Source organism: Aphelocoma coerulescens, chromosome 6 (genome assembly GCF_041296385.1).
Source record: "Aphelocoma coerulescens isolate FSJ_1873_10779 chromosome 6, UR_Acoe_1.0, whole genome shotgun sequence".
In the NCBI taxonomy this organism is placed as follows: Eukaryota; Metazoa; Chordata; class Aves; order Passeriformes; family Corvidae; genus Aphelocoma; species Aphelocoma coerulescens.
The window spans coordinates 3,285,222-3,309,352 of NC_091020.1; the positions used below are offsets into that span (position 1 = coordinate 3,285,222).

General features: G+C 54.1%; 1 protein-coding gene across 2 annotated transcripts; it reads left to right on the top strand.

Moving 5' to 3' along the window:
- Window positions 1-369: 369 nt before the first annotated feature.
- Window positions 370-20,791, top strand: PALD1 (phosphatase domain containing paladin 1). Of its 2 annotated transcripts, XM_069018936.1 has the most exons (21): window positions 370-481; window positions 6,507-6,683; window positions 7,561-7,758; window positions 7,885-7,987; window positions 8,174-8,353; window positions 8,430-8,594; window positions 8,681-8,841; window positions 8,976-9,051; window positions 9,683-9,831; window positions 9,916-10,012; window positions 10,120-10,224; window positions 12,618-12,713; window positions 12,893-13,027; window positions 13,522-13,638; window positions 13,722-13,901; window positions 14,356-14,553; window positions 14,840-14,980; window positions 15,603-15,674; window positions 15,824-15,964; window positions 18,489-18,644; window positions 20,500-20,791. In XM_069018936.1, the coding sequence occupies exons 3-21, from the start codon at window positions 7,571-7,573 to the stop codon at window positions 20,647-20,649; spliced, it is 2,610 nt and encodes an 869-aa protein (XP_068875037.1). In that variant the 5' UTR covers window positions 370-481; window positions 6,507-6,683; window positions 7,561-7,570; the 3' UTR covers window positions 20,650-20,791. The 2 variants fall into 2 exon arrangements, with proteins under 2 accessions (XP_068875037.1, XP_068875036.1); XM_069018935.1 differs by lacking the exon at window positions 6,507-6,683.
- Window positions 20,792-24,131: the final 3,340 nt, after the last annotated feature.

Here is a 24,131-nt window from a genome sequence, read left to right on the forward strand (position 1 = left end):
GGGGGGTGCTGTGTGCTGGGGGTGCCTGAGGAGACGGGGGCTGTGTGTCAGGGCGTCCCCGGGGGGATGCGGGCTGCGTGTCGAGGGGTCCCTAAAGGGACAGTGGCTGTGTTTGGGGGGGTGCTGTGGACGGGGGCTGCTGCGTGCTGGGGTCCCCGAGGGGACAAGGGCTGTGTTTGGGGGATGCTGCTGGTAGCGAGTGCTGCGTGCTGGGTGTCCCCGAGGTGCCGGTGCCCTGGCCCGGGGTGTCCCGGCGGCGCTGGGGGTGCGGGGGGCGGGGCCGGGGGCGTGTCCCGGGGCGGGGGGCGGTCCCGGACGCCCCTCGGCCCCGTCCCGGTGCCCGCCCCGGTCCCTCCCCCGCCGAGGCGCCGGCGGTCGGCGCGGCCGCGGGGCTGCGCTCCCGCCACCGCTCCCGCCGCCCCCATGGGGCGCCCGACGGCGCGGCCAGCCCGGCGCGGGAGCTGAGCCCGGAGCCCCCCAGGTACCGTATCCCCGCCGAGACTGGGCATCCCCCCCACCCCCCCGAGCCGGGCATTCTCCCCCCCGGCCCCCGGGACTGGGTATTCTCCCCCCTCCAACCCCCGGGACCGGGCGTCCTGCCCCGCTCCGCGCTCCGCGCTCCATCCCCGGTCCGGGGCATCCTCCCGCCACGCCGGGGCCGAGCATTACCCGACCCCCGGGCCGCTCATCCGCCCCCCCGGGACCGGCTGCCCCTCTCATCCCCTCCCCCGGGGTGGTGGGGCTCGTTTCCCGGCCCGGTGCGGTGGGAAGGGGATGGAGGGGGCAGGACCAGCCCTCGAGGGTGCCCCCCCACCCTCCGGGGGGGTTTGTGATGGGCACCCGGGGGGCTTCTTGGGCGGGGGTCCCCGCTGGGTGTGTCCCCCCAAGCCAAGACGGGTGGGACAATGGGGGGAAGGTTTATTCTGCCCCTGGAGCACAGACTCCACAGCGTGGCCATGAGGTGCCTCAGCCGTGGCAAGGGGGGTTTATCCGGAGCCAACGCTGGGCTTTAAACCTCTGGAAAATAGACGGATCACTAGTTTTGAGGCTCAGCATCCGCCCCGCGGATCCCACCTCTCCTGCCTTTGCAGTTGTGTTTGCTATTTAAAAGGGGCTTTTCTCTCTGTCTTTTGGCCTGGAAGCCAGCCCCACCGGGCTGGGAGCCCAGCACGGCTGTCGGCCGGTGCCGGCTGTGCCTGCTGTGGCTCGAGTCCCCCAGAGTGAGTTTGGGGATTTGCATCTCTTGGCTGTGCCTACTTGCACCCCCAAAAGCCGCTTGGAGAGCAGGCTCTGAAGCGGGGGGGAGGTGCGGGATGGCTCCCTGCTGGAGGATGAAGATGGAGGAGGAAGAGGAGCAGCTGTAGCCGAGGTCTGGGGTTTGGCTCGGCAGCCTCCCGTTTAGGGAGCACGGGAGGAGCGGGAAGCCTGGGATGGGTTTCCCGCTGGCACGTGCGGGGGGTGGCGCAGAGCCCGGTGGGCTCCCAGCCCCGTGCGGGTCGGAGTCACCCTCGCTGCCGCAGAGGATGTCCTAGGAGCGAGGCTGCCTGCTCCCGCTGAGCTCCTGCCCCGCTTCTCGGGGCTGAAAACTTCCAGAAACCTCGTCCAGGCTGCGCTTCCGATGGCTGCCGGACTTTTCCGGACCTGCTTCCCTGCCCTTTCCCCGGTGCATCCTCTTAGTGCTGGGGGAGCGAACACCCCCTCCTCTTCCCGCAGCGCTCCTGGCCGTGGCACCCGTCACATCCCGAGCTGTACCCCCGTTGTTTTCCTGCCCTGGATGGGAGAAAACAGCGAGTTTTGGTGTGGCTGGACTGGGAGCAGGCAGGCATTGCCTGAGGAAGAGGCAGACAGGCAACGGCGGTGGGACATTTCCTTCCTGGAAGGCAGGAAGTGATTATGTCTCTGCACGAATGACACGGAGCCTAAAAATAACGGGCAGGTCTCTGTTGTGAGTAAAACTCCCTTGGGGTTTGCTTGATTTTTGCTTTATTTATTCAGAGAGCAGGACAGGGGAGAGGAGACCTGGGAGCGTGAGCTCCGTGTCCTACTGCATCCCAAACCACGGTGCTGGCATGCATAAGGTGCTGCTTGTCTTTGGAAAGGTGTGGTCTGCAGCGGATCCCGGCGTGGAAAAGCGGCCCCGTGTAAATGGAGCCGTCCCGTTGCTCCAGCAGCCTTCCCCGCGTTGGGAGGGGAGCCGTGGTTAGCTATGAATAGCACAAAATCATAGCCCTTGCCTTCCCAAAACGCCCCAGCCGGCTCCGCGTGGCGCTGGCCATCCCGGGCTTGGGAGCAGGGGGTTGTGCTGGGGGGCCAGCCTGAGTTCCCCACCCTTGGGGACACCCCGCTCCCCTCTGCCAGCTGGAGTGGGGTGACACCGGAGAACCTCCAGTGGGGAAAAGCTTGGCAGATCTGGTTTGGGTGTGGGGCTGCGGTGCTTCTTGGCAAGTTGGGAACTACTTGGTGTTAGACAAAAGCTTTGCCCACAGGTCACTGGTCTCTTTGGAGATGCCCCCAGCCTTTATCTTCATGTTTTATGGCTTTTTATTTTGTTTTTCCTTTGTGCTACTGAAAGGAGCTCACTGAAAGTGAGCGTGCTCACAGACCTTGAAACCACTGGCAGCGAGCTGATGGCACAACTGGCAATGCCGGTGCTTCTGAGCCAGGGCTTTGTTCCTCTTTCCATTGCTGCTTAGTGATAAAACCCCTCACCTCAACAGCAAGCAGCCAAGCATCTCCTGCCTGCCCAAAAAGCAGCGCCTGCGGGACTGGTGGGATGTGTGAGGGAACCTGCCGGGGCCTTAAAAGTTGGGTGTGAGGCAGCAGTTACAGGTGGGCTCTTTGCAAAATCATGGAGTCACTGAACGGTTTGGAAGGGATCTTAAAGGTCGTCTCATTCCACTCCCTGCCATGGGCACCTTCCACTAGACCAGGTTGCTCTGAGCCCCGTCAAACACTTCCAAGATCTTAATTCCTCCCAGGCTGTGCTTAGCAAGGAAGGTTAATAATGCTGATTAATAATGCAAACCAGGTTTGGGAAGAAGGGCTGCAGCCTGGATAGCATTCCCAATAGATTCCTCCTCATCGATGGTCACCTCCATGGCAGGGAGCAGATTGGCATCCCCATTTTGGGGGTGACTTTTTTCTCCTCCATACCCTGTCTCAAAGAGCTTTCCCTGGCTTCAGGGTGAGGAGTTTTAAATCCAGTAACTAAAGGCAGGTTGGTCCCATGGAGGATGGGGATGTAGCACTTAGTTTTCTGCCAAAAGACAGGAGCATGTTTGGGAGGGGGTGGGAAATGCCTGGTCCTCGTTATTCTGGATGCTCCTGCTTGGACTTGGGGGCAGACATCCCAGCGATGCTTTCCTGCATTGCTCAGCAGACGCCAGCGGTAGAGCGCGGGGCACAGGGGGGATCGGCAGCACCGATCCCAGCCTGGTTGGGAAATACCTCTGGACTTCCTAGGAAATGCTGCTTATTAATTTATATTTTTGGCTGTCACTGCTGGCTCTCCGAGGAGCTTGTGAGGATGGAGGGCGGTCACTTTTGCTCCTTTAAAGATATTAATGAATCAGTCAAGGCTCGTGAAAGCAGAGCTGTCTGCTGCAAAGGTGCCTTTCCAGGGCCTTTCCCTGCCCATGGCAAAGTGCTTTTGGGTTGATTTGAGGCGTTTTGATTCTTTGCCTTATTTCACCCTCACAGCTTGGTGGGTGTACAGCACGTTGCAAATCATCCACTGCTTAATGTGTTATTTCTCACCTTTCTTTTTTGTTTTATTATGTGTTTTTAAGAAGGCCACTTCCTTCCGGCATCACCTGGAACAACAGGAGCCTGGTTCCCATGCAGCCTCTGCTCTGGGATATCTCCCAGCACAGGCAGGCTCTCCCAGAGAAGCTGTTTGTGTGTTATTTAATTTTCACTGGGTTTTTTTTAAAAAGAGGGTTAAAGAGCACACTGGGGCGGGGGGCTCAGCTCCAGCGCTTCCTCCGGGCTCCGGTGATGCCCCTCCGGCTGCACTGGAGCTTCCTGCTGGCCTGTGGTGTTTCCTGCCTCCCTGCTTGGCTCAGCAGTGCTCCAGGGGTGCCCCTTGGTCCCTTGAGGATGCATCCATGCCGGCTCCATGCTGAAAAGCCACAGGGGCTGCCTCACACCGAGGAAAGATGGATGCATTAGGAGGATGCTGCCGTTGCTGCTGCTTCTTCCCAAAGGGCTTTGATTTTCATTTAGAAGAGCTTTAAAAGCTATAAAATATCTCAAGGATGCACGGAAGGAGATTTATTTGATTTATTTCCTGCTGACAATGAGGCGGCCAGGCAAGTGCACGCTTCCTCCTCGGCACGGTGGCCGGGGCAGATGCATCCTGCAGCTGCAGCCCGACCTCCTCCCACTATATTAAGTCCATTGTTTGCTCTGGCTTTGAGTCCTTGCCAGGTCCCTGGGTGTGGGAATAACCCCTGTGCCGGGTGCAGGGGGAGAGGAATGGCTCCGAGAGGTGGGAAGGTGGAGGGCTGAGCACTGTTGTAGCATCCTGACTTCTGTGGGAGAGGCTGGGGATTATGCACAGGATCTCTTGGGATGCTCAAGTGGCATTCTTGGGATGCTCCCCGTGCTGCCGGTGGCTCCTCTGGCGTTCCCCATCCAGGCTTGGCAGAGCTGGATGTTGTGAAACAGGGTCTGGAGGGGAAGGGAAGCACCTCTGCCTTGCCCACCCGGAGGCTCCACTTTCTCGTTAGGCAGCAAGAATAATTTATCGGCAGTGCTTTGAATTTAGGCAAAACACCTGGAGAGGAACACTGCTGGTTTGTTTGGTGGGATGCCCTCATGCAGGGTGTTGGTTCTTTTGGCAGCTGGGGAGAAAATGGGCTCTTTGTTCAGGAACCTTGGCCACAATTGATCTCAGGCTTGGCTTTGGGGTCTGTGAAGGATGAGCTGCCAGCTAGGGAAATATTTCTGGGGTTTGTCCCAGAAAAAGAAGGAGAAGGTGCAGACAAGAGGCCAGGGTGCTGTGCAGGGGGATGTTGTCTCTGTGTTCTCTCTCCTAGAAAGGAAACCCCCAAATTCCATGTGGTGCAAGGGAAGGGATGCTCAAAACCAACCCACCACGGCTGATGGCTAATGCCATCATAAAATCCATGTGGATTGCTTCCCAGCCTCCTAACCTGGAATCACAGAATCCCAGAATGGTTTGGTGTGGGAAGGACCTTAGAGATCATCTCGTTCCAACCCCCTGCCGTGGTCAGTGACGTCTTCCATTAGACCGGGTTGCTCCAAGCTCCATCTAGCCTTGAACACTTCGAGGGCTAAGGCATCGACAGCTCCTCTGGGCGTCCTGTTCCAGTGCAGGAGCTTCTCACAGTGTTTGCTAACTGTGTCCAGTTATGGGGAAAAGAATGATATTTGGGCTCATCTGGAGCCCTTTGGTGGGCTGGTCCCTGCTGGGCTGGTTCCTGGGCTCCTGCTTCCCTCGGCTGGCCTGTGATGGTGGCTTTGTTGCATCTCTTCCCGTCACAGCCACCAGCAATATTTGGGAAAGTTTTCAGCCAAGGTAGTTTTATCTGTTTTCCTGGGCTAGGGTTTTGCTTCCCTACCCATCCCAGTTTGTGTCCCAGCTTGCAGAGTGGGCACTGGGGGATGGTAAACCCTCCTGCTCCCATCAGATGCAGTAATACCGATAAATAGCTGCTCCCATATGGATAACACTAGCACTTCCCTCTTCCTGTGGCTTTTGAGAGCAGTTCCCGTGGCTTCCCTGAGCACCCACTGGGTAATTTCAGTACTTTTCTTGCTTGGTTTTGCCTGCCCAACCAAAGCAGGGAGTGGGGGAAGAAGCTGAGATGTGATTTCCTCCCTCCGTTCATTTTGTGGTTTGAAAGACAATTTCCAAATCTGCCCGGCGTCTTTTATGCCTGTTATTTCTTGGTGTGGTTTGTCGGGAAAAGAAAATATCCCTGGGGGTTTTAGGGTGAAGGTGGCTGTCTGTGGGGAGGGGAGAAGGACTAAGGAAATACAGAAGCTGCCTGCCTCGAAACTGGGGGTGGAATCTCCATCTTCCAACATGGGAATGCTGGAGCAAACCCAGAAGAATCTATCCAGCTCACTATTGAAGAGATGCACCCATTCTGAGCAAAATTAGGGGGAAAAAAGCATCCTGGCTGGATGCCCCATTCCCGCTTGCTGCCTGAGCTCTCCAAAGCCATGAGTGCCTGCTCTGAAACACTCAAAACCTCCCTATATATTTTTTTTCCCCTTTCTTTCTTTATTTTTGCCCTCACAGTGTTTATGTGAAAGAAACACTCAAGAGGACTTGAAGAAACGGCACTGGCCTGAAACAGCTGTTTTTGTTTTCCACCCCCCCCCCGCTCTTGTGTGTAAAATAAACCAGGCTGCCTAATGGTGCAGAAAATTCACAGTAGAGCAACAAGTTTTCTGTGGAGCAGCGAAGGAAGATGGGGAGGAGGGGAAAATGTGTGCCTGGGCATGGTTGTCTAGAAATAGCACATTTTCCGCAGGCTTTCCCCCCGACTTGAAGCATTTGCAGCTGCTGGGGGCATCACATTCCCTGGGATTGCAGTAAGGGATTGATCCTGCGCTGCTTGTAAGGCAGGAGGAGCAGCTGCGGAAGGATTTGTAGGGCTGGGTTAAAGCCACTCCCGCTATTCCCAGCGCTGAGCATCGCCTCGGAGCAGGTACCATCCCCCTTTGGGTGCTGCCGGGGTTATTCCCATGCAGCACAAAGGAGGTTTTACTGGGGGCCGTCTCGTTAGGAGTGGGTAGAGGTTTTGTCTTTCCCAGGCTGCCCCTTTGCCATCTCTCGCTTCATTGGGACGCCAGGATCCGGTCCTGGCTGGCGCAGACAGTCGGCTCATTGTCCCGGACTGGTCGAGTGTGGCGGGATGCTCCTGGCCGCCGCCAGGCCTGGCCCTTTTGATTCCATCCTTGTTCAGGGATGAGCTCCCTAGGGACAAAGTGGGGGCTACTTTCGGGATCCCCAGCTGCCCTGGGTGCTCCCCCGGGCTGGGGATAACCGGCTGCTTTAAAGGCAGCTTCCAGACCGGCACACACAGACCTGCTCCAGGCGCGCTCCTACACCCTAAATTACCAAATATCCAGTAACACGTGCTCTCTTCAAGAGTTTTCCGTGCGGGGAGGGACTCTGGAGTGGTTTATGGGTGCTGGGAAAGCAGGGGACGAGCGCCGCCGAGTCCCTCCGCAGTGCCATGTGCTGACTCAGCAGATTTTAGGGACCGGATCCGGCATTTCACCCATTTCCCCCCCCCTCCCTCCTCAGCCCTACTTTCACCTCCCTGATGGAGCGAGCTGCATGGCAGGCAGGAAGAAAGCCTTTTGTGGGAGCGGGAGGGAAAGGGCTGGCTTAGCGTTCCTTCCCTGGACGGCTGTCGGCAGGGGGTTGCCCTGTGCCTACCTGGGATTTTCCCGTCCTAAATCAGGAGCGGCCGAAAAATAAATTCCTCCTCCCGTTTTTTTCCCCCCTCCCTCCTTGTTTGGTTTTTTTTTTTCTCCTTTCCTCCCTGCTGCTGCTGCTGCCTCCCCGTCCTGGCACAGCTGCCCGCGGATGATGGGTACGACGGCCAGCGCGGCACAGCAGGCAGTCTCGGCATCCCCCCTGGAGAGCCGGGTGCCGGGAGACGGCACCATGGAGGACCAGCACTCCCTCAGCATCCACTCCTTCCAGACCCTGGGGCTCCACAACAGCAAGGCCAAGTCCATCATCACCAACAAAGTGGCACCTGTGGTCATCACGTAAGTCCTTGGCAGCCTCCAAAATTCTGGTTTCCTCCACCCTCTTCTCCAAATATTGGGGTTTTTTTCAATCCTGGCCTATGCCATTATTTTTTTCCTTTACCCGCCTGCGTGTGGCTTTTGCAGGTACAACTGCAGGGAGGAGTTCCAGATCCACGATGACCTGCTGAAGGCAAACTACACGGTGGGACGCATTTCTGAGGCCGCGCTGGAGCACTACCTGGTGCAGGTGAGCGTTGCTGCCACCAATTTCATCACCCAGTTCATTTCAGCCCAGGCTTTAGGGACCTCAGAAGTTTTTTGGGGGGGCTCCTTTTGCAGATCACCTAGAAAAAGCCACTTTTTACACTCAGCTGCATTCAAATCCCACCTTGCTCAAATCCACTATGTCCCACCTTCTCTCTTCTTTCTGCAGGGGAAATACTTCATGGTCAGAGATGTATATGGAAAATTAGATGTTTTGAACACTACCGGCCGCTGCGGTGCTCCCAACTTCCGGCAGGCCAAAGGAGGTTACGCCGTGTTCGGGATGGGGCAGCCCAGCCTCAACGGCTTCAAGCTCGTGCTGCAGAAGCTGCAGAGAGAAGGCCACAAGGTTGGTGGGAGGGTGGGAATTGGGGTGGAAAAAAGCCAGGGGAGCTTTTAGACAGCCTCTCCCCGGCTTTTTGCAGGAATGTGTCTTCTTCTGCGTCCGTGAGGAGCCCGTGGTCTTCCTGCGGCTGGAGGGCGACTTCGTGTCCTACACCCCCCGGGGCAAGGAGAACCTCCACGAGAACCTCCAGCGCCTGCAGCGGGGTGTGCGGGCGGAGAGCCTGGAGCTGGCCATCCGCAAGGAGGTGAGCTGGGACGGGAAAGGGTGCACATCCCGCCGGCACAGAGGTGAGTGGAGGGGTTGTGATGGGGCTTTTCCCATCTCCTGTAGATCCGCGACTTCGCGCAGCTGAGCGAGAGCGTCTACTACGTGTACAATGACATCGAGCGGCTGCGGGACGAGCCCCACGCCGTGCGGGTGCAGTGCGACGAGGACATCCAGGTCACCGACGAGGTCTATCGCAGACCCATCTTCCTCCAGCCCTCCTACAGGTCCTTCCCTCCTCCTCTTCCTCCTCCTCACGTGTGGTTGGGGCTCTTTGCACCCCTAAAGCCATGTATCCTCCGTGGTTGGGATGAAGCCCCTCCGGGGTCCATCCTAACGAGGGCTGTCCCCATCCTGGCAGGTACCACCGGCTGCCCCTGCCCGCCGAGGGAGCCCCTTTGGAGGAGCAGTTTGACGCTTTCATCCGCTTCCTCAGGGTGAGCCGAGGAAAAGCACCTGATCCATGGGGCCTCCTTGGGATGGGATTTGCTCCTGTGCTGTGTCGGGGATCGCGACTGCCTGAGAGCATCTTCTGGTTTTCCTTAACTCGGCCTGTTAGAGGATGCCTGTGCCTGCAGTTCCCACTCTCATTGCTGTAGGATCCTGCTGGAGAAGTCCATGTTGCCCAGCAGTTTGTCCCTACCCCTGGCTAGAGGTGACCATCCCTGGCCACCTCCAGGCAGCTCTTCCCTAAGTGGCTTTAGCGGGAATTATCTGCCTTTGCTGCAAAGGTTTTCCATGTCAGAGCTGCTCTTTTTTTTTTTTACATTCTGGAAGATGGAATCTCAGTGGGTTGGGGATGAGTGGTGGGAACATCTCTGGTGGGATGGACAGGCTGGCGGATGGAGAGGGCACTGGGCAGGGGGATGCAGCGGGTGGGCCACCCGTTGTCCTGTCCTGCTCCATCCACCCCATCCCCTGAGCAAAAGGGAGATGGCACCCACCCCTCCCTGCCTGGGCATGGCCATCACCTCCATCCCAGCCACTGATGGGGCAGACCTGGCTCTCCTGCAAGCCGCTGGGGTCTCCATCCATCCATGCATTCATCCGTGTGTCCCTCCCTCATAGGAGAGCCCCAGCCTGCTGCTGCGGGACCCCGGCAGACCCCCGCCCGCGCTGCTCTTCGGCTGCCAGACTGGTGTGGGCAGGACCAACCTGGCCATGGCCATGGGCACCCTGGTCCTCCACCACCACCGAGGAGCTGCCCAGAAGCCCGAGTAAGCGGAGCAGCCACCGGGGTGGGACTGGGGGGATGCCCATTCCCCCCGGGACTGGTTTGATTTCCTCCTTCTCCCCTGCAGCTTCCCCCACCTGCCTAAAACATCTCCTAGGGACAGGCTCCGGGTCATCCAGACCTTCATGGAGATGGTCCCCAAAGGCCAGCAGATAGTGGAGGAGGTAAGGGGGTGCTGGTGAACCCCCTGGCGGGGCAGCTGGAAGGGAGGGATGGATTTTCTCCCCAGATCCAAGGCTTATGGAGCAATTTCCCACTTGCTCCTCCCAAGGTGGATGGTGCCATAGCCTCCTGCTCAGAGATGCACGACATGAAGGAAGCCATCTACGAGTACAAGAAGAAACTGGAAGGGATCGGGGAGGACTATCAGATCCAGGTAATTAGAGGATTACTCAGATGCGAGCCATCAGCACTGGGAAATTTATTAAGCTATTTTTGCACCGGGATGAGAAGAATGTAAATTCTGGAAACCCAAAGCTTCCTGTGAGCTGGAGATTTCCCAGTGGTATGAAACCTGGAAGGTTGTGGTGTGTCTCTTTCTTTTTTTTTTTTTTTCCCCTCCAGTTATTTTAAAAGCCATAAAATGGAGCAGGCTGGGACTGGGGGGAAAACAGACTGGTTTGGGCTTCGCTGCTGCTTCTGGTAGATGACCTCGGGGGCAAATAATATCCTGTGCCCTGGTTTCATCAGCTCTAAAATTGGAAAATCAATATCAGCCTGGATGGTAAAAGTCCTTGGGAGCTGGGAGGGATCGTTGCAAATATAGTCACCCAAGGTCAGGCTTTTCTAGTTGTAGATTTATGTTTTTTCCCCGTTGTTTTGAATAACCATCAGGGTGGCTTTCCATGCTGGAAAGCTGTGGCCTTCCTGCCTGAGCAGGGGGCTCCTCACCAGGTGATGGAAGGATAGATGGATGCTCAGGTGAAAGTGCTGCCCTGATCCCAGTTTCTTTGGAGATTAATTTTCCTGTTTAAATTTGAGCGTGGAGTGGAAGTGCTGGAGCTGGTTGTAAAGGGCAGACTCAAACCAGGTGTGCTGTGGCAAAAAAACCATGGAAATGATTGAGCAATGGGAAAAGAAGGCGTTTACTGTCACTTCTTTTGGTGTTTAGTGGCAAATCCCAAATGTTACATTCCCCTGTTCCCTTTTAGGGCAGATTTGGGTATGTTTAGTGCTGCTCATGTGCTAGCGGGTCCTCTTCCGTAGCAGGGGAGGCTTGGGCATGGGATGGGATTTTCCCATTGCCTTGAAACCTTTCCCTGACTTTTCCCTGCTGGGGAAAGCTGCTCCGTGTCATCCTGGACTCCTGGAAAACAAGTGGCTGGGGGACTGCTGTAAATAAGCCTCAAGGAGTGTTTATTTGAAGTCTTTGTGGAGCAAAAGCAGGTTTAAACAGTGGCGGGAGGCCAGGAAAATGTGCTGGGGGCACACGGAGGGTGAGGAGGGGAGAGGGGATAATGCTCGGCCATCAGAAAAACAGCCTGGACTTCTTTGTGTTGGAGGGGTACTGGGTGAGCTGGTTGGTTTTGGGGGGAGGAGGGGCTTTTCTGGGATTGGAGGAGTGATGTCTGTGGATTCCTGCCTGGATTTGGGGGGGCAGAAATGGAGTTTTAAGCCCTCCAGCGATGGAGGTGCAGGTGAATCCTGGTGTGGGATGCCAAGCAGCCAGACTCCCCCAGTATCTGGCTTTCCACAGCTAAAACACGAGTGGATCATTCCCCTTTCCACCCATAGCCTATTTAAAGGGAAATGTTAAAAGGTTTGCCTTGGGTGAGAGCACTGGGATGGATTTTACTGCAGGAATCCAAGCGCTTGGGAAGCAGCACCGCTCTGTTGTCGGTGCTGCCGGCAAACCTGGCACGGCTCCATCCCTGCAGGCTTTGTTTTGAGTTTCCAGAGCAAATCCCACTGCCTTTCCTCTTGATAAATGACTGCAGGCCGGATTTCTCTTGTGGAGAACAAGTAAATATTCATGAGTCAGCCACGTAATGTCAGGGATGAGCAAACCCCGCTCGCCGAGCTGACCCCAGGCACAGACCCCAGACACAGGATTTTCCATCCTGCCCTGGGAAGTGGGTTCCAACGGGCTCTCCAGGGATGTTTATGGATGCCATGCTGAGTGTTCCTTACCTGGTATCAGGTTAATTTGTTGGATGGGATGCTCAGAGGTACAAACCTCTGCACCCGGGTTTCTGAATTACGGAGGGTTTGAGTTTCCTCCCTGAGAGGGGATAGCTGTGGTGGGGAACACACCTGGACTGGGGAGGTGATGATAAAGAAGAGGAGGAGGAGAGCTTGCTGGAAACATAGGCATCAGGATGCTTCTGGACATGGAAAAGGGAGACACTTGGAAATGAAGGACGTTGCAGGGTGTGTGGCTGGCATGGGGCCCTCTCTCCCCAGGGATGCCACTGCCTGAGCATTTCATCCAAAGGCCACGGGGATGGCTGGAATGGGGGCATTTTCCAGCCCCATCCCCTGGGGTTTGAATCTCCCATCTGGACAGTGTATCCGTGTGACAGCATGGGCTGCTTGGAACCGCTCCCAGTGTGTCCTTGTGCTAAAGTGAAGCATTTGTTTTGAGCTGAAATGTGACTTTATGCCTTTGAGCATCATTTAATATGAGAAACTGGAAATGTTTCATTAAAAAAATAAAACAATTCATCCAAAGCTCCTTTTGGGAGGACTTTTTCCCAGCCTCCTGGTCTGCTGGGGGCTGCAGGACTGGTCAGCATTGAGCATCACAGATTCTGTCTCCTTTGCTTCCAGGGGAGCAGCACCAAAGAGTATTTCCTCCAGAGGACTCTGCAGAGCCTCGAACGCTATTTCTACTTGATTGCTTTCAACTACTACCTTCACGAGCAGGTAAAAACCACCAGGACAACCCGAAAAAACCTTCCTTGCCCTCTTTTGGCTCCGTTGTGCAATGGGAGGGCAGGGGTTTCCCCCTTTGAGTTCTCCAAGCAGGTTTTCTCGGTGGGGTCGCGGGCAGGGGGATCGGAGCCCAGGCTGATGGTGCATCCTCCCCGGCCCCCCGCCGGCAGTACCCCCTGGGCTTTGCCCTCAGCTTCAGCAGGTGGATGTGCCGGCACCCGGAGCTGTACCGGCTGCAGGCGGACATGAACTGCTCGGAGCTCACCGTCACCGCCGAGCTCGTCACCAAGGGCACACGAGTGCTGGTGAGTGAGGGGCGCAGAGGTGGGAGCGGCATCCTGGGGTGCTCGCCCTCACAGAGGCGTGGTGGGGTGGAAGAAGCCAAGGGTTTCCCTGTTGGAGGGCAGGTGTCTTGGGGTCTTGGGTCTGTGTCCTGCTGGCATCCTCAGCAAGGATGGAACTAGATGGTTTTAAAGCCCCTTCCAACCCGACCCATGTGAGGATAAGTGTGTGGCCAGAGATGCCTGTGCACATGGATGTGTCTGGAGCATCTCGTGACGTGAGCCTGCGCAGCAGCTCCGTGGTTTCTGGGTGGGGGGAAGGAGGCCGGGGCTGTTGGTGCCTTGTGCTGCTGGAGAACATTTCCCACCTTGGAAACACAGCTGCGGGGCTTTGAGCCCTGGATGCTGCTGTTGGAAAGGTCTGGGGACTTGTCCTGAGCAGGGTCCATGGGTTGTGGTGCGCTGCAAACCTGAGGGTGGGAAGGGGCATCCCTTGCCTGGACATTGCTCTGTTCCAGGTGGCAGATGAGCGCTTCTGCCCGGATGTGCTGAGCACTGCCAAGGAGATGAGCGTGGCCAACTTCCGAAGGGTGCCCAAAATGCCCGTCTATGGGACAGCGCAGCCTAGCTCCAAGGTGAGGGACACGATCCCACGTCGGGCAGGGACCCCACACTGGGCTCCCCGCCCTCCCATCACCCTTGCCCACCCCTTCCTTAGACCCTGGGCAGCGTCCTGCGGTACCTGACGGATGCCAAGAGGAAGCACTCCCGCATTGTCTGGATCAGCCTCCGGGAGGAAGTGGTCCTGGAAGGGAATGAGCAGATCTATACGGTGCGGGAGCCTGGACTCCTGGAGGAGCTGATCCCTGTGCCTGCCGCCTCGCCCCAGGAGCTGGAGGTGAGCTCTGGGAGATGCTGGATGCAGTGGGGGTTCCCAGGAGCCCTCATGGGTGATTTCCACAGGCTTTGATAGTTCCCCACCCTCTGGAGCTGCTGGTTTTGTTTTCCTTCGGGAACAAAGGAGCAAAGCAGAGATCCACCCTGGAAGAATTTATAGCGTGCCTTGAGAGCAAGGGTAAAAGGCATCTGGGGAAAGGGGAGCGGATGTTCCCAGCTGGATTTCCAGGGGAGACAGGCAGTGGAGGACCTTGGCTGCGTGGAGGAGCTGTCCGGCATGGTGGGAAATGGTGCTCCTGGGGCTCCCATCAAGCAGAGAGGGACCTGGCCAGAACTGGGAGCCAGGACCTCGTGTGGGGCTTGGGGTGTTCACCTGCATCTAAAAAAATTGATTAAAATCCTGCAAAAATTAGGAGGGGCGGGTGTTATGGTGAGGGTTTCTCCATCCTCTGCAGAAACTGGAGGCTGCCCTGAAGGGGGACCTGCTGAAGTGCCAGAAGTGGCTGGAAGTGTACCTGGAGGCAGAGAAGCAGATGAAGATGTTCAAGAGCTGCCTGACCATGCAAGAGATATTCAGCCAGCAGAAGAATTCCTGCCAGGGACTCACCTACCGCCGCATCCCCATCCCCGACTTCTGTGCTCCCAAGGAGCAGGTACCCCAGGGATGGGATGGTGCTGCTGCCTCCATCCCAAGCCAGCCCTGGTGCTGTGGGGGGAATGTCACTTGGGTGCTCAGTGCTGGTGAGGTGCTTTCCAGGGCAGGGGGGATCCCCAGGAGATGCTGCATGGAGAGGCTGTGTGCCTTCAGGTGGGCAAGGATGGATCTGGCAGCAAGGAAACAGGGATTTCAACCTGGAGGCTGTAGGACAAAAGGGGACCCCAAGGAAGTGAGGTGAGGAAGTCCTGCATCCCTAAAACCCACTGGCTCCATCCCGGCAGGACTTTGACCGGCTGCTGGAGGCCATGAAGAGCGCCCTGGCCGAGGACTCGCGGGCAGCCTTCGTGTTCAACTGCTCCAGTGGCCGGGGCAGGACCACCACGGCCATGGTCATCGCTGTCCTCACCCTCTGGCACTTCAATGTGAGTATGTGAGTTGCTGCAGCAACTCCTGGTGGGGTTCCTGGGGAAGCTCTGGAGAGCCCACGGCAGCCGTGTCACAGCCAGAGGGTTGAAAGGAGTGTGGGCAGGGCCAGAGTGGGCTGTGGGGGTGGACATCTGTGTGGTGACATCTTGCTGTGCCTAACTCCCAGTGAGCTCCAGAAGTCTGAGTGAATGCCTGGTGAGCCCTTACTCTCTTCCTGAGAGCTTCCACCCCAGGATGAAGGTTAAGAGCAGGGGAGATCATGGAGTCGTGGAATGGTTTGGGTTGGAAGGGGCATGAAAGCTCATCTCGTTCCGTCCCTGTGCCGTGGGCAGGGACACCTTCCACTACTCCAGGTTGCTCTGAGCCCTGTCCAGCCTGGCCTTGGACACTTCCAGGGATCCAGGGGCAGCCACTGCTTCTCTGGACAACCTGAGCCAGTGCCTGGAACAGTCTTCTGGCTGTCCAGACGTGGGGCTCCCTCCTCAGGCAGGGATACAATTTTTGTGTTCTCTGCCTGGCAGAGGCAAGGCAGGGGATGCTGGGGGTCCTGGTGGGCTGGGCACAGGCTCTGCATTTTTGTGCAGCCCATAATGACCCAGTCCCCTCTGGCCTCCCCAGGGCATCCCTGAGATGAGTGAGGAGGAAATCGTGAGTGTGCCTGATGCCAAGTACACCAAGGGGGAGTTTGAGGTGAGTGCTGGGGCTGGCTCTGTTTTAGGGTCTCCCTCTGCTACCTTAAGCCACAGCTGCTTGTTTGGAGGGGCTGGATCCTCTCGCAGGCAGTGGGACAAGGCAGGGAGGCTCCTGATGAAGCCCTGTGGCTTCTGGCTGTGCTCCAGGTGGTGATGAAGGTGGTCCAGCTCCTGCCCGATGGTCACCGGATGAAGAAGGAGGTGGACATGGCCCTGGACACGGTCAGTGAGACCATGACCCCCATGCACTACCACCTCCGGGAAATCATCATCTGCACCTACCGGCAGGTGAGCCCCCTCCTCCCGTCGGCACCGGCAATTCCAGAGGGTGCAGCCGGGCTCTGGGACCAGCCCTGGTGTGTCACCAGAGAGGTGTCAAGGCTCTTGTGGTCATGGTCACTCGGGGCTGCCTTGGGTCCTGTGCTGTCCCGCATCCTGCCTGTCCCTTTCCGTCCCGCATCCCACCCATCACACCCAGAACCCATCTGGCACCAACCTGATCCCACAGCCCATCCCGCGTTCCTCCCGTCCGGCATCCCGTGAGGCGCAGCCGGCAGAGGGCAGGACTGGTCTGTCCCACTCCGCTTCCAGCCCCAAAGGCTCCTGCGGCTCCTCCGAGTTTGGGAAGGAGATTCAGCTTTGGGAAGGGGAGCCGTCCTTGGGAACGGACTCATCCATGGCCAGCTGAGCCTGTGGTCCCCAGCCCTGTTTTTCTTGGGAGCCCCTGTGGAGCTGATGAAGGAGAAAAAAGGGATATTTTAATCAGATTTGGGATTTTTTAAACCTGTGCAACTATATCATGGGGCCTTGGAAGGGTTGAGCCCAGGGCCTGGCATTATGCCTGGGATGCTTTGTGCCTCGTCCCACTGGCAATTCCTCCCTTCGGCTCTTGCTCCAGCTGCCACTGATCCGTGTTTTCAATTAACGGCCGCGAACGATTGATGGAGGGAAGAAAAACCAAAATGTTCAATCACCCAGGAACATCTGCAGCTTCCTGGGGGTTTGCCTCCCTGTTCCTGGGATCTGCTGCATTTTTTGGGTTGCTGGGAGAGAAAACCTCTGGAGACCTGACTACTTGCAGATGTAGCGATTATTAATCATTAGTTAATTTACAGTCACATTTATTTTTATTAATTTGTTTTTATTCAGGGTAGGTACTTTAATTTAAGTACTTTAGTTTTAGTTAGGTACTTTAATTAAATCCCTCCTTTATTATGGGGATGTGGCCATGTGGGGAGTTTCACCTACTTGGCTGTCAGGACCAGCACAGGAGTGGTCCCGGGCTGTATCCCATTTCCAGGCTGGCATCCTGGTGGGAAGGCAAGATAAAGAGGGATTCACCCACTCCCTCTGCCCAAGGAAGAGCCTCTTGTCACTGGAGCTTGTACTTCCCTCTTGGCTGCTCCATCCATCCTGCTGGATTTGGCTTGGCCCTATGCAAATGCTTTAATTTTAATTTGTTTTTGTTTTGTCCTCAGTGATGGGCAACTTGGAGACCAGAATTATGGGAATTGCTGGGGTTTGGGGAGCCTGCTGGGAGATGTTTTTCAGGGTTAGGGCAAACAGAAGGGAAGGAAAAGGTGTTCTGGGGCTTGGTTTGCTTTGTTCCGACCTCTTCGCACCCCTAACTGGGAGGAAAAAATAGGAAAATGTAGGAAAATATAAATAATGGGATGAAAGATAAATGATAGGATAGTAAGATGGTAAATAGTAGGATAAAATAAATAGGATAATAGAATAAAATTACAAGTAATAGGGTAATAGAAGAAAATTGGATAATAGAAGAAAATTAAATCGGATAATAGAATAAAATTACAAGTAATAGAAAAAAATAAATAGGATAATAGAATAAAATGATAAATAATAGGATAAAAAATAAATAGGATCGTATAACAGCATGGTAAATAATAGGATAATAGAATGTAAAATAAATAGGGTAATACAGTAGCAGGGTAAATAACAGGATCATAGGATCTGCTCTCTACAAATACTGGCACACACAGGTGGAGGAGACAACTTTTCCAAAGGGCAGAACTGGAGTGAGGAATTGCTGCTTTTTAGAATGGCCTTTGGGATCAGGGCTCTGATTTATTAGTATTTATTAATTCCTGGAAAGGGCAGCATGCAGGGCTTGTCTGTTCTTAAAGTAACAGCAATAATAATACTAATAAAAATTATTATATAGTTACATATAATATATAATAAAGCAATAAATATAAATAATGAATGCATGAACATTACAGTATATATAAAACATAATAAAAGAGATATTTATCATTTATATACATAAAATAGTACTGGGAGATGTGATGGCCACCAGCCTCAGAGCTTCTCTTCCTCTGGAAATGGAGGCTGAATCCAGGTGGGAATGCCTTCCAGGGAGATGTTTTTACCTGGGGAAGTGATTTGCAGTCCAGGAACTCAAGGTTTGGGGTACAGTTTGCACTTGGGTGTCTACTCCTGGCTCCTGAGCACCTCCCCGCCCACGTTTTAGCCATCCCTCACCTATTTTTGAGCTCTGGGATCGTTGTCACCCACTGGAAACCACAAAGAAATGAGACCCTGGAGTGCCAAGCCCCAGCGGGAGTGGGCTGGACGGATGCGCTTATTTTTGGCCCCAAAGTGTTCCTCCCTCTTCCCATGCCCTTCCCACGGCTTTTTCCTCACACCAGAGATCCCGGTGGATCCTTCACCACCCAACCCTGGGATGCAGAGCAGGACTGTGGGTGAGGATGGGATGCAGGAGCTCCCCTGGGATGCTGTCCCGGCGCGGGTGCCACAGGTGCCTCAGCCGGGCTGTTGTTCCTTGCAGGGAAAGTCGGGCAAGGATGAGAGGGAGACACGGATGCTGCAGCTGAGGAGCCTGCAGTACCTGGAGCGCTACATCTTCCTCATCCTCTTCAACGCCTACCTGCACCTGGAGAAGAAGGACTCCTGGCAGAGGCCCTTCAGCCTCTGGATGCGTGAGGTGAGGCTTTCCCCTGGCTGCCACCTCCCTCAGCCTCGTGTTTCCAGGGAAATACAGGAATTTACTGGGAAGCAGACACCCATCCTTAACTTACATGTGATTTCTGGGGTTGTTGGGGCGTCATCTGTGGTCCCTTTGCTCCCTGGGTTGGTGGCTCTCATGGAAAGCCACTGGAGATGGATGGCATCCCACAATGTGGACAGGGAGCTCTCCCACCCCAAACCTGCTCTGTTCCCTGGTTTGAGTTTCCCAGGGGTTTCATTGGGATTGCAGCATCTAGGGCTGGGGGGCCACCAGCCAACCTTGCCTGGCCAGAACAGGTGGCACAGGGCATGGGAGGTCTGGGAGGATGGGGATGGTGGCACTGGATATCTGAGGAAATTGGGAACCAGCTGGAAAAATGGAATGGGGAGCAAGTGGGAGGCCCTAAATTATCCTTATGGAATGGGGGAAGGGTGGGTAAGAGACCCTAAATTATCCATATTTCCCACTCAGGGGGGATATAGGCACTGTATTTGAGTATACATTGTATCAATGTATTTGAGATACATTGATTTGAATGGAAATGGGGGGGTGGGGGGGCTGTAAATTACCTAGGAAAAGGGACTTTGAAGGTGGAACAAATGGTGGTGGGGGGGCATAGGGGTGTGTGTGCTGGTGCCTGGGGGGTTATTCTGCATGAGGGGAGAGTCAGAGGGGAAAAGGAGAAGCTGGGGACATGGCAACTTTAATAACGCTACTATTATTATACTATTTTATATAATTTTATTTATTTAAATTTTACTGCTGTGTGACTGTATTTTATTATTTTAAATTTTAATTTTTGTTATTTTATTGTATCGTTTCTATTGATGTACTCTATAACTTCGCTTGTTTTTATTTATTTTGTCGTTTTCATCTTTTACCTCTACTACGATGCAGAGACCAGTTTTTCTCCCCTCTCCCGGGTTTGCCCGGCGCTATTGTGGGAAAAACCCGCATCCCTTCCCTTGCCTCCGCCGGCGCCGCTAATTCCTATTGGCATCTCTGATCCGCCGGGCGGGAGATGAAAGGGCGGAGCTGGAGCAGGAGGGGGGACGCCGGTGCCCGCCCCGCCCTGGCATCCCTGTTATGCCGGTGTTTGCATTGCCCGGCGGCCGCCGCTGGGGCTGCACCAGCTTTTGCGGAGATTTGGGATGTTTGCTGTTGGCTGGATGCGGGAGGCGTGCTGTTGAACGCAGCAGTTTTTAATGCTGCACCTTTTGGGGCTGCACACTTTAGTGCTGCACCTTTCGGGGCTGCGCCTTTTAAAGCAGCACCTTTTGGGGCTGCATTTTCAGTGCACGGATTTACATCTGCCCTCTGTCCCCCCCGTTTGCTCGTGCATCTTTGGATGCAGCATCTTTTTTGGTGCTGCATCTTTCTTTCGGTGCTGCATCTTTTGAGTGCAGCCCCAAAAGGCGCTGCCCCTTTTAATGCCACATCTCCAACACGTGGGGCTTACATCCCCCCCCACTCCCCCCGTCTGCTGGAGGGGAGGGAAATACTCCCAACCTGCGCATACAAGGAGCCTTTGGCCCCCAGAGCGCCCCTTCCCGCTGCATAATCCCTGCGTTTTAGCAAAAACAAGGCGCCATTGTAGCTTTTTGGCAGGAGGGTGCCAAAGCCAACAAACCCTGTGATGGCTGACCCCAGCAGCAAGGAAGAGGCTTAGAAAATGGATAAACTGGGGCTGGAGAGAGGCTGGGGGAGCTGAAGGGGGTGGTACGGGGATGGAGGGGATGCCGGGGATCTTCCCCGCCCGTCTTCACCCGGGAGGTGGCAAAAGCATCCCCGGGGGGAAGGAGTTCAATCTTGCTTCTCCCTCTGTTTCCAGGTAGCGGCGGTGGCTGGGGTGTACGAGGTGCTGAACGAGCTGGGATTCCCGGAGCTGGAGAGCCTGGAGGGCAAAGCGCTGTGCACGCTGCGGGGCCGCTGGCAGGCGCAGGGGGCCGCGTCCCATCCCTTCCGCGGGGACTTTGCGTAGGGCCGGGGCGCGGGGGAACCCCTGCTGCTTTCTCTGGGGTGGGGAAGAGCAAAAAAAAGACTGTTTTCCCAAAATCCGAGGGTGTGGGGAGGGAAGGGGTGATCCTCAAAGCTGCCTTAGGATGGGAGGATTTCTGGGGTTCTTTTGGACGCAATAAAAATACTGTAAATTAAAAATCGAGACCTTCCTCACTTCCACCCTGAGCCAGTGCAGCATTTACACAAATTTACATATTTATACACACAGAGGTGTATTTATGTGCATAAACACACACATATACATGTCTATATACACATAAATGTATATATGGTTATGTATTTATGGCTCCATGTACATATGGAGCCATAAACACTTACAGCCAGAATTAGGACTCACAGAAATCCCAGTCACTTCAAACCTGGGTATTTTTAAGGCTTAGTTGTATTTGTTGGTTCTTCCCAACCCTTTTTAGTCATGGATGCAGCTGGGGGAGTGGCAGCTGTGGTACCCAGTTTTGGGGTCCCACTTCCCCCTGCCCTGACCAAGTTGAGTGCCAAGGTAGTGCTGAGGGGGCTGAGATGCTCATCAAAGTCTTAAAAGCAAAATTAATGCCAGCGGGGGTTTTTTTTGTTTTTTAAGGAAAGGGGAAAGGAAAGAGTGAAAAACGTAGTTAATCCAAAGGAGATTTTATAAATGAGGGGTTCCAGTGCCCTCCTGGCCTCACAGTGGGGTGAGAGGAGCTTGCAGGGGCCAGGGGAAGTCACTGGGCTCCTGTCCGGATGGAGGGAGGAGAGAATAGGATGGGAAGCACAAAAGCAGGAGCACACGTTCCGTCTGTCCCAGCAGCCGCTTTCATCCGCTGCCAGTGGCGGGAGGTGGCAGAAATTCAAAGGTGGAGGCTGGAAAGAAAAACAACGTTTTAAAATAGCAAAGTGCTGCTTTTTCTTCAGCCTTGGCTGTGGCAGACCCAGTTCCCAAAGGGTCCCTCTTTTTTTTTTTTGCTTAGCCACACATATTTGGGGTGTGCTTTTTTTTTTTTCTTCCTTTCAGAAATACCTGCCTGAATGTTTTGCCCCTCGCTGAGCATTGCAGTGTTTGGATAACTTGCTGCTGATGCAGTCAGACAGTTGATTGAGTGATTTCAAGAAGCTGTTGATGCTATTTTTTTCTCTTTTTTCCGCTCTTATTTTAGTTTTTGACAGAGAACATCCTCTCTATCCTCACATCTCCATTTATTCTGCCTTACCAAAACAATTACCTGCAGGCTCTTTTGCTGCAAATCCATCCCCTTCTCCTGCCCCAGCACCAACCCTTGCAAGTCCTGCCTATTAGCCCTGTATTAATTAGGCAGAGTTTTTAATTGCTTAGGAAATCCCAGCCTCTTTAATCTTGGTAATGAAGGCTGGAGCTTTGCATCACCTGGTTCGAGGGGCTGAAAGGCTCCTTTCCGCTTTCCCACCATCCTAACAAGAGATTTCCAAAGCAGGACTAAAGCAATTGCCTGGGAAAAAAAAAAAAGTCCTGGGAGATGGGAACGTGTTTGAATGTGAAAAATCAACCGTGCTGTGTTTATTCCTTCTTTTCCCCGGGCTGGGGAGGCAGAAACCTCTCTTAGATGAGAAGTTAAAACCTGGCTCTGAATGGCCTGGATTTTCTGCTGCGAGGGAAAAAGGTTGGCAATTCTGAAAGGATTCAGCCCGAGACAAAGCAAACAAGGGGTTATGTATCATATATAGGTAAAATATAGACACACTATTGAGTGTATATTATATATTTCAAATGCTATCTATTATGTCTATAGCATACATTTTATTATATACACTGTGTATATATAATATATAGATTTTATATATTATACCCAGTGATATAACGATATCAAATACACATTCTGGAATTATTCTATATAATGTAAATTCTAGAAGCATGAAATATATATTAAATATTTTCAATTCTATATAATAACAACCAGGAGCAACCTGATCTAGTGGAAGGTGTCCCATGGCAGGGGGGTAAAAAGCAGCTGTTAATTGGATGGGGTTAATGAGCTGACCTCCATCCTCACTGGGGTGCATTCCCTGGAGGAACAGCATTTCTTCCCGGGGAAGCACTAGCAAGAGGGTGCATGGTCTAAAATATCTACGAAAAAAGAAACTCAGAGTGTGTTTTTACATTAAAAAAAACAAGAGCTCATTGATCAATTTTATTGCTTTTCATGAAAGCTGGTTTTCTGCAGGTTTCTGACCCTCAGTTAGCTTCTAATTCTCCACTCTCCTCACCTTGTTCAGGGCTTGGAGTATGGGAATACAGCCAAGGGGATCGGAGGTTATTTTTGGGGTAGAGAATTAAATATTTAAATCCCAGCCAGCAGTCCTGAGGGATTTATTTCAGGGCAGGAAACACGGATCTGTGGCTGGTTTTCTGCTCTGTTGGTGTTGATCGCAGATCTGCATCTCATTTCCAGGGGGACGCAGGGCATCCCTACAGCTCTGGGTGCCGTCACCTATTTTTAGGGCTTTGTTTTGTCTACAAACCCTTTTTCCCAAACCTGCAGGCTCATAGGAGAATGGGAAATGCTCTGTGTTGCAGCCAAGGGGAAGCGCCAACACTCCCCAAAATCACCCCACTGCACCCTTGGTTGTACACACAGGCTGGGGTGGGTCACAGAAACTCTTAACATCCCTTAAAAAAACCCCAATCCACCCCTTATTCCACCTACGGAAAAAGTTACTGGTGGCATTGGTGATGGTGGGGCTTAGAGGCAGTGAAATGTGGAGCTGGAGAACACTGAAAAGGGGCCCACAGCTGCCTTAATAAATAGTGCAGGTGGGTCTTTTGCCTGTGGCAGAGAAAAGGAGAGAGACTTTATCTTACACGTTTATATACATTCCCGTAGGAGCCCTGCCCACGTGCTCCGGGCTGCACCACACCATTTTTCCCAGAAAACACCCAGGATGCTGCATCCCAGCAGCTCCTCCCGTCCACCCCGCAGCCTTAAGGGGAGTGAGGACAAATTGTCCTCAGGTGGGACCTACCCTAAGCCCCTCCCTGGGAGCTCAAACCCAAATCAGGGACACCTGTAAACCCACCCCCCCCCCCCGCCCCCCAGTTTCCACTTGCGTTTCCCCCCTCGCTGCTCAGGAAGCCTTGAGCACGGAGTAAAGGAGGGATGCTCCTTCTTCCACACCAAAATACCCTGGATCATCGTCAGAGGATTTTTTGGCTGGTTTGGGAGCCTGGCTCCATTATCTTTTATAAATAGTGGTTTAATGACTTTTTCCCCCCCTTTTTGTTTTCTGGTTACAGTGTGGGGGTAATGTGGCAATGGGGCTGTTTGTTGCTGTGCTACTGCCTAATGAGATTGTATTTTACATGGATAATTAATTAATGGGATTGTATTTTACATGGATAATTAATTAATGGATTATTAATGCTTCTAATTGCCTTCCCCATCCCAGAGGTTTTGGGGTATGCTGATATGTCCTTTCCAGGTTTTTCTCTGCAGC

Excerpts from the sequence above, each read along its gene's own strand:
- PALD1 (XM_069018936.1), top strand. The coding sequence starts at position 7,571 with ATGATGGGTACGACGGCCAGCGCGGCACAGCAGGCAGTCTCGGCATCC. Across the intron at positions 13,028-13,521 it reads CCAAGGGCACACGAGTGCTG|GTGGCAGATGAGCGCTTCTG; the intron begins GTGAGTGAGGGG and ends GCTCTGTTCCAG. Across the intron at positions 13,639-13,721 it reads CAGCGCAGCCTAGCTCCAAG|ACCCTGGGCAGCGTCCTGCG; the intron begins GTGAGGGACACG and ends CCCCTTCCTTAG.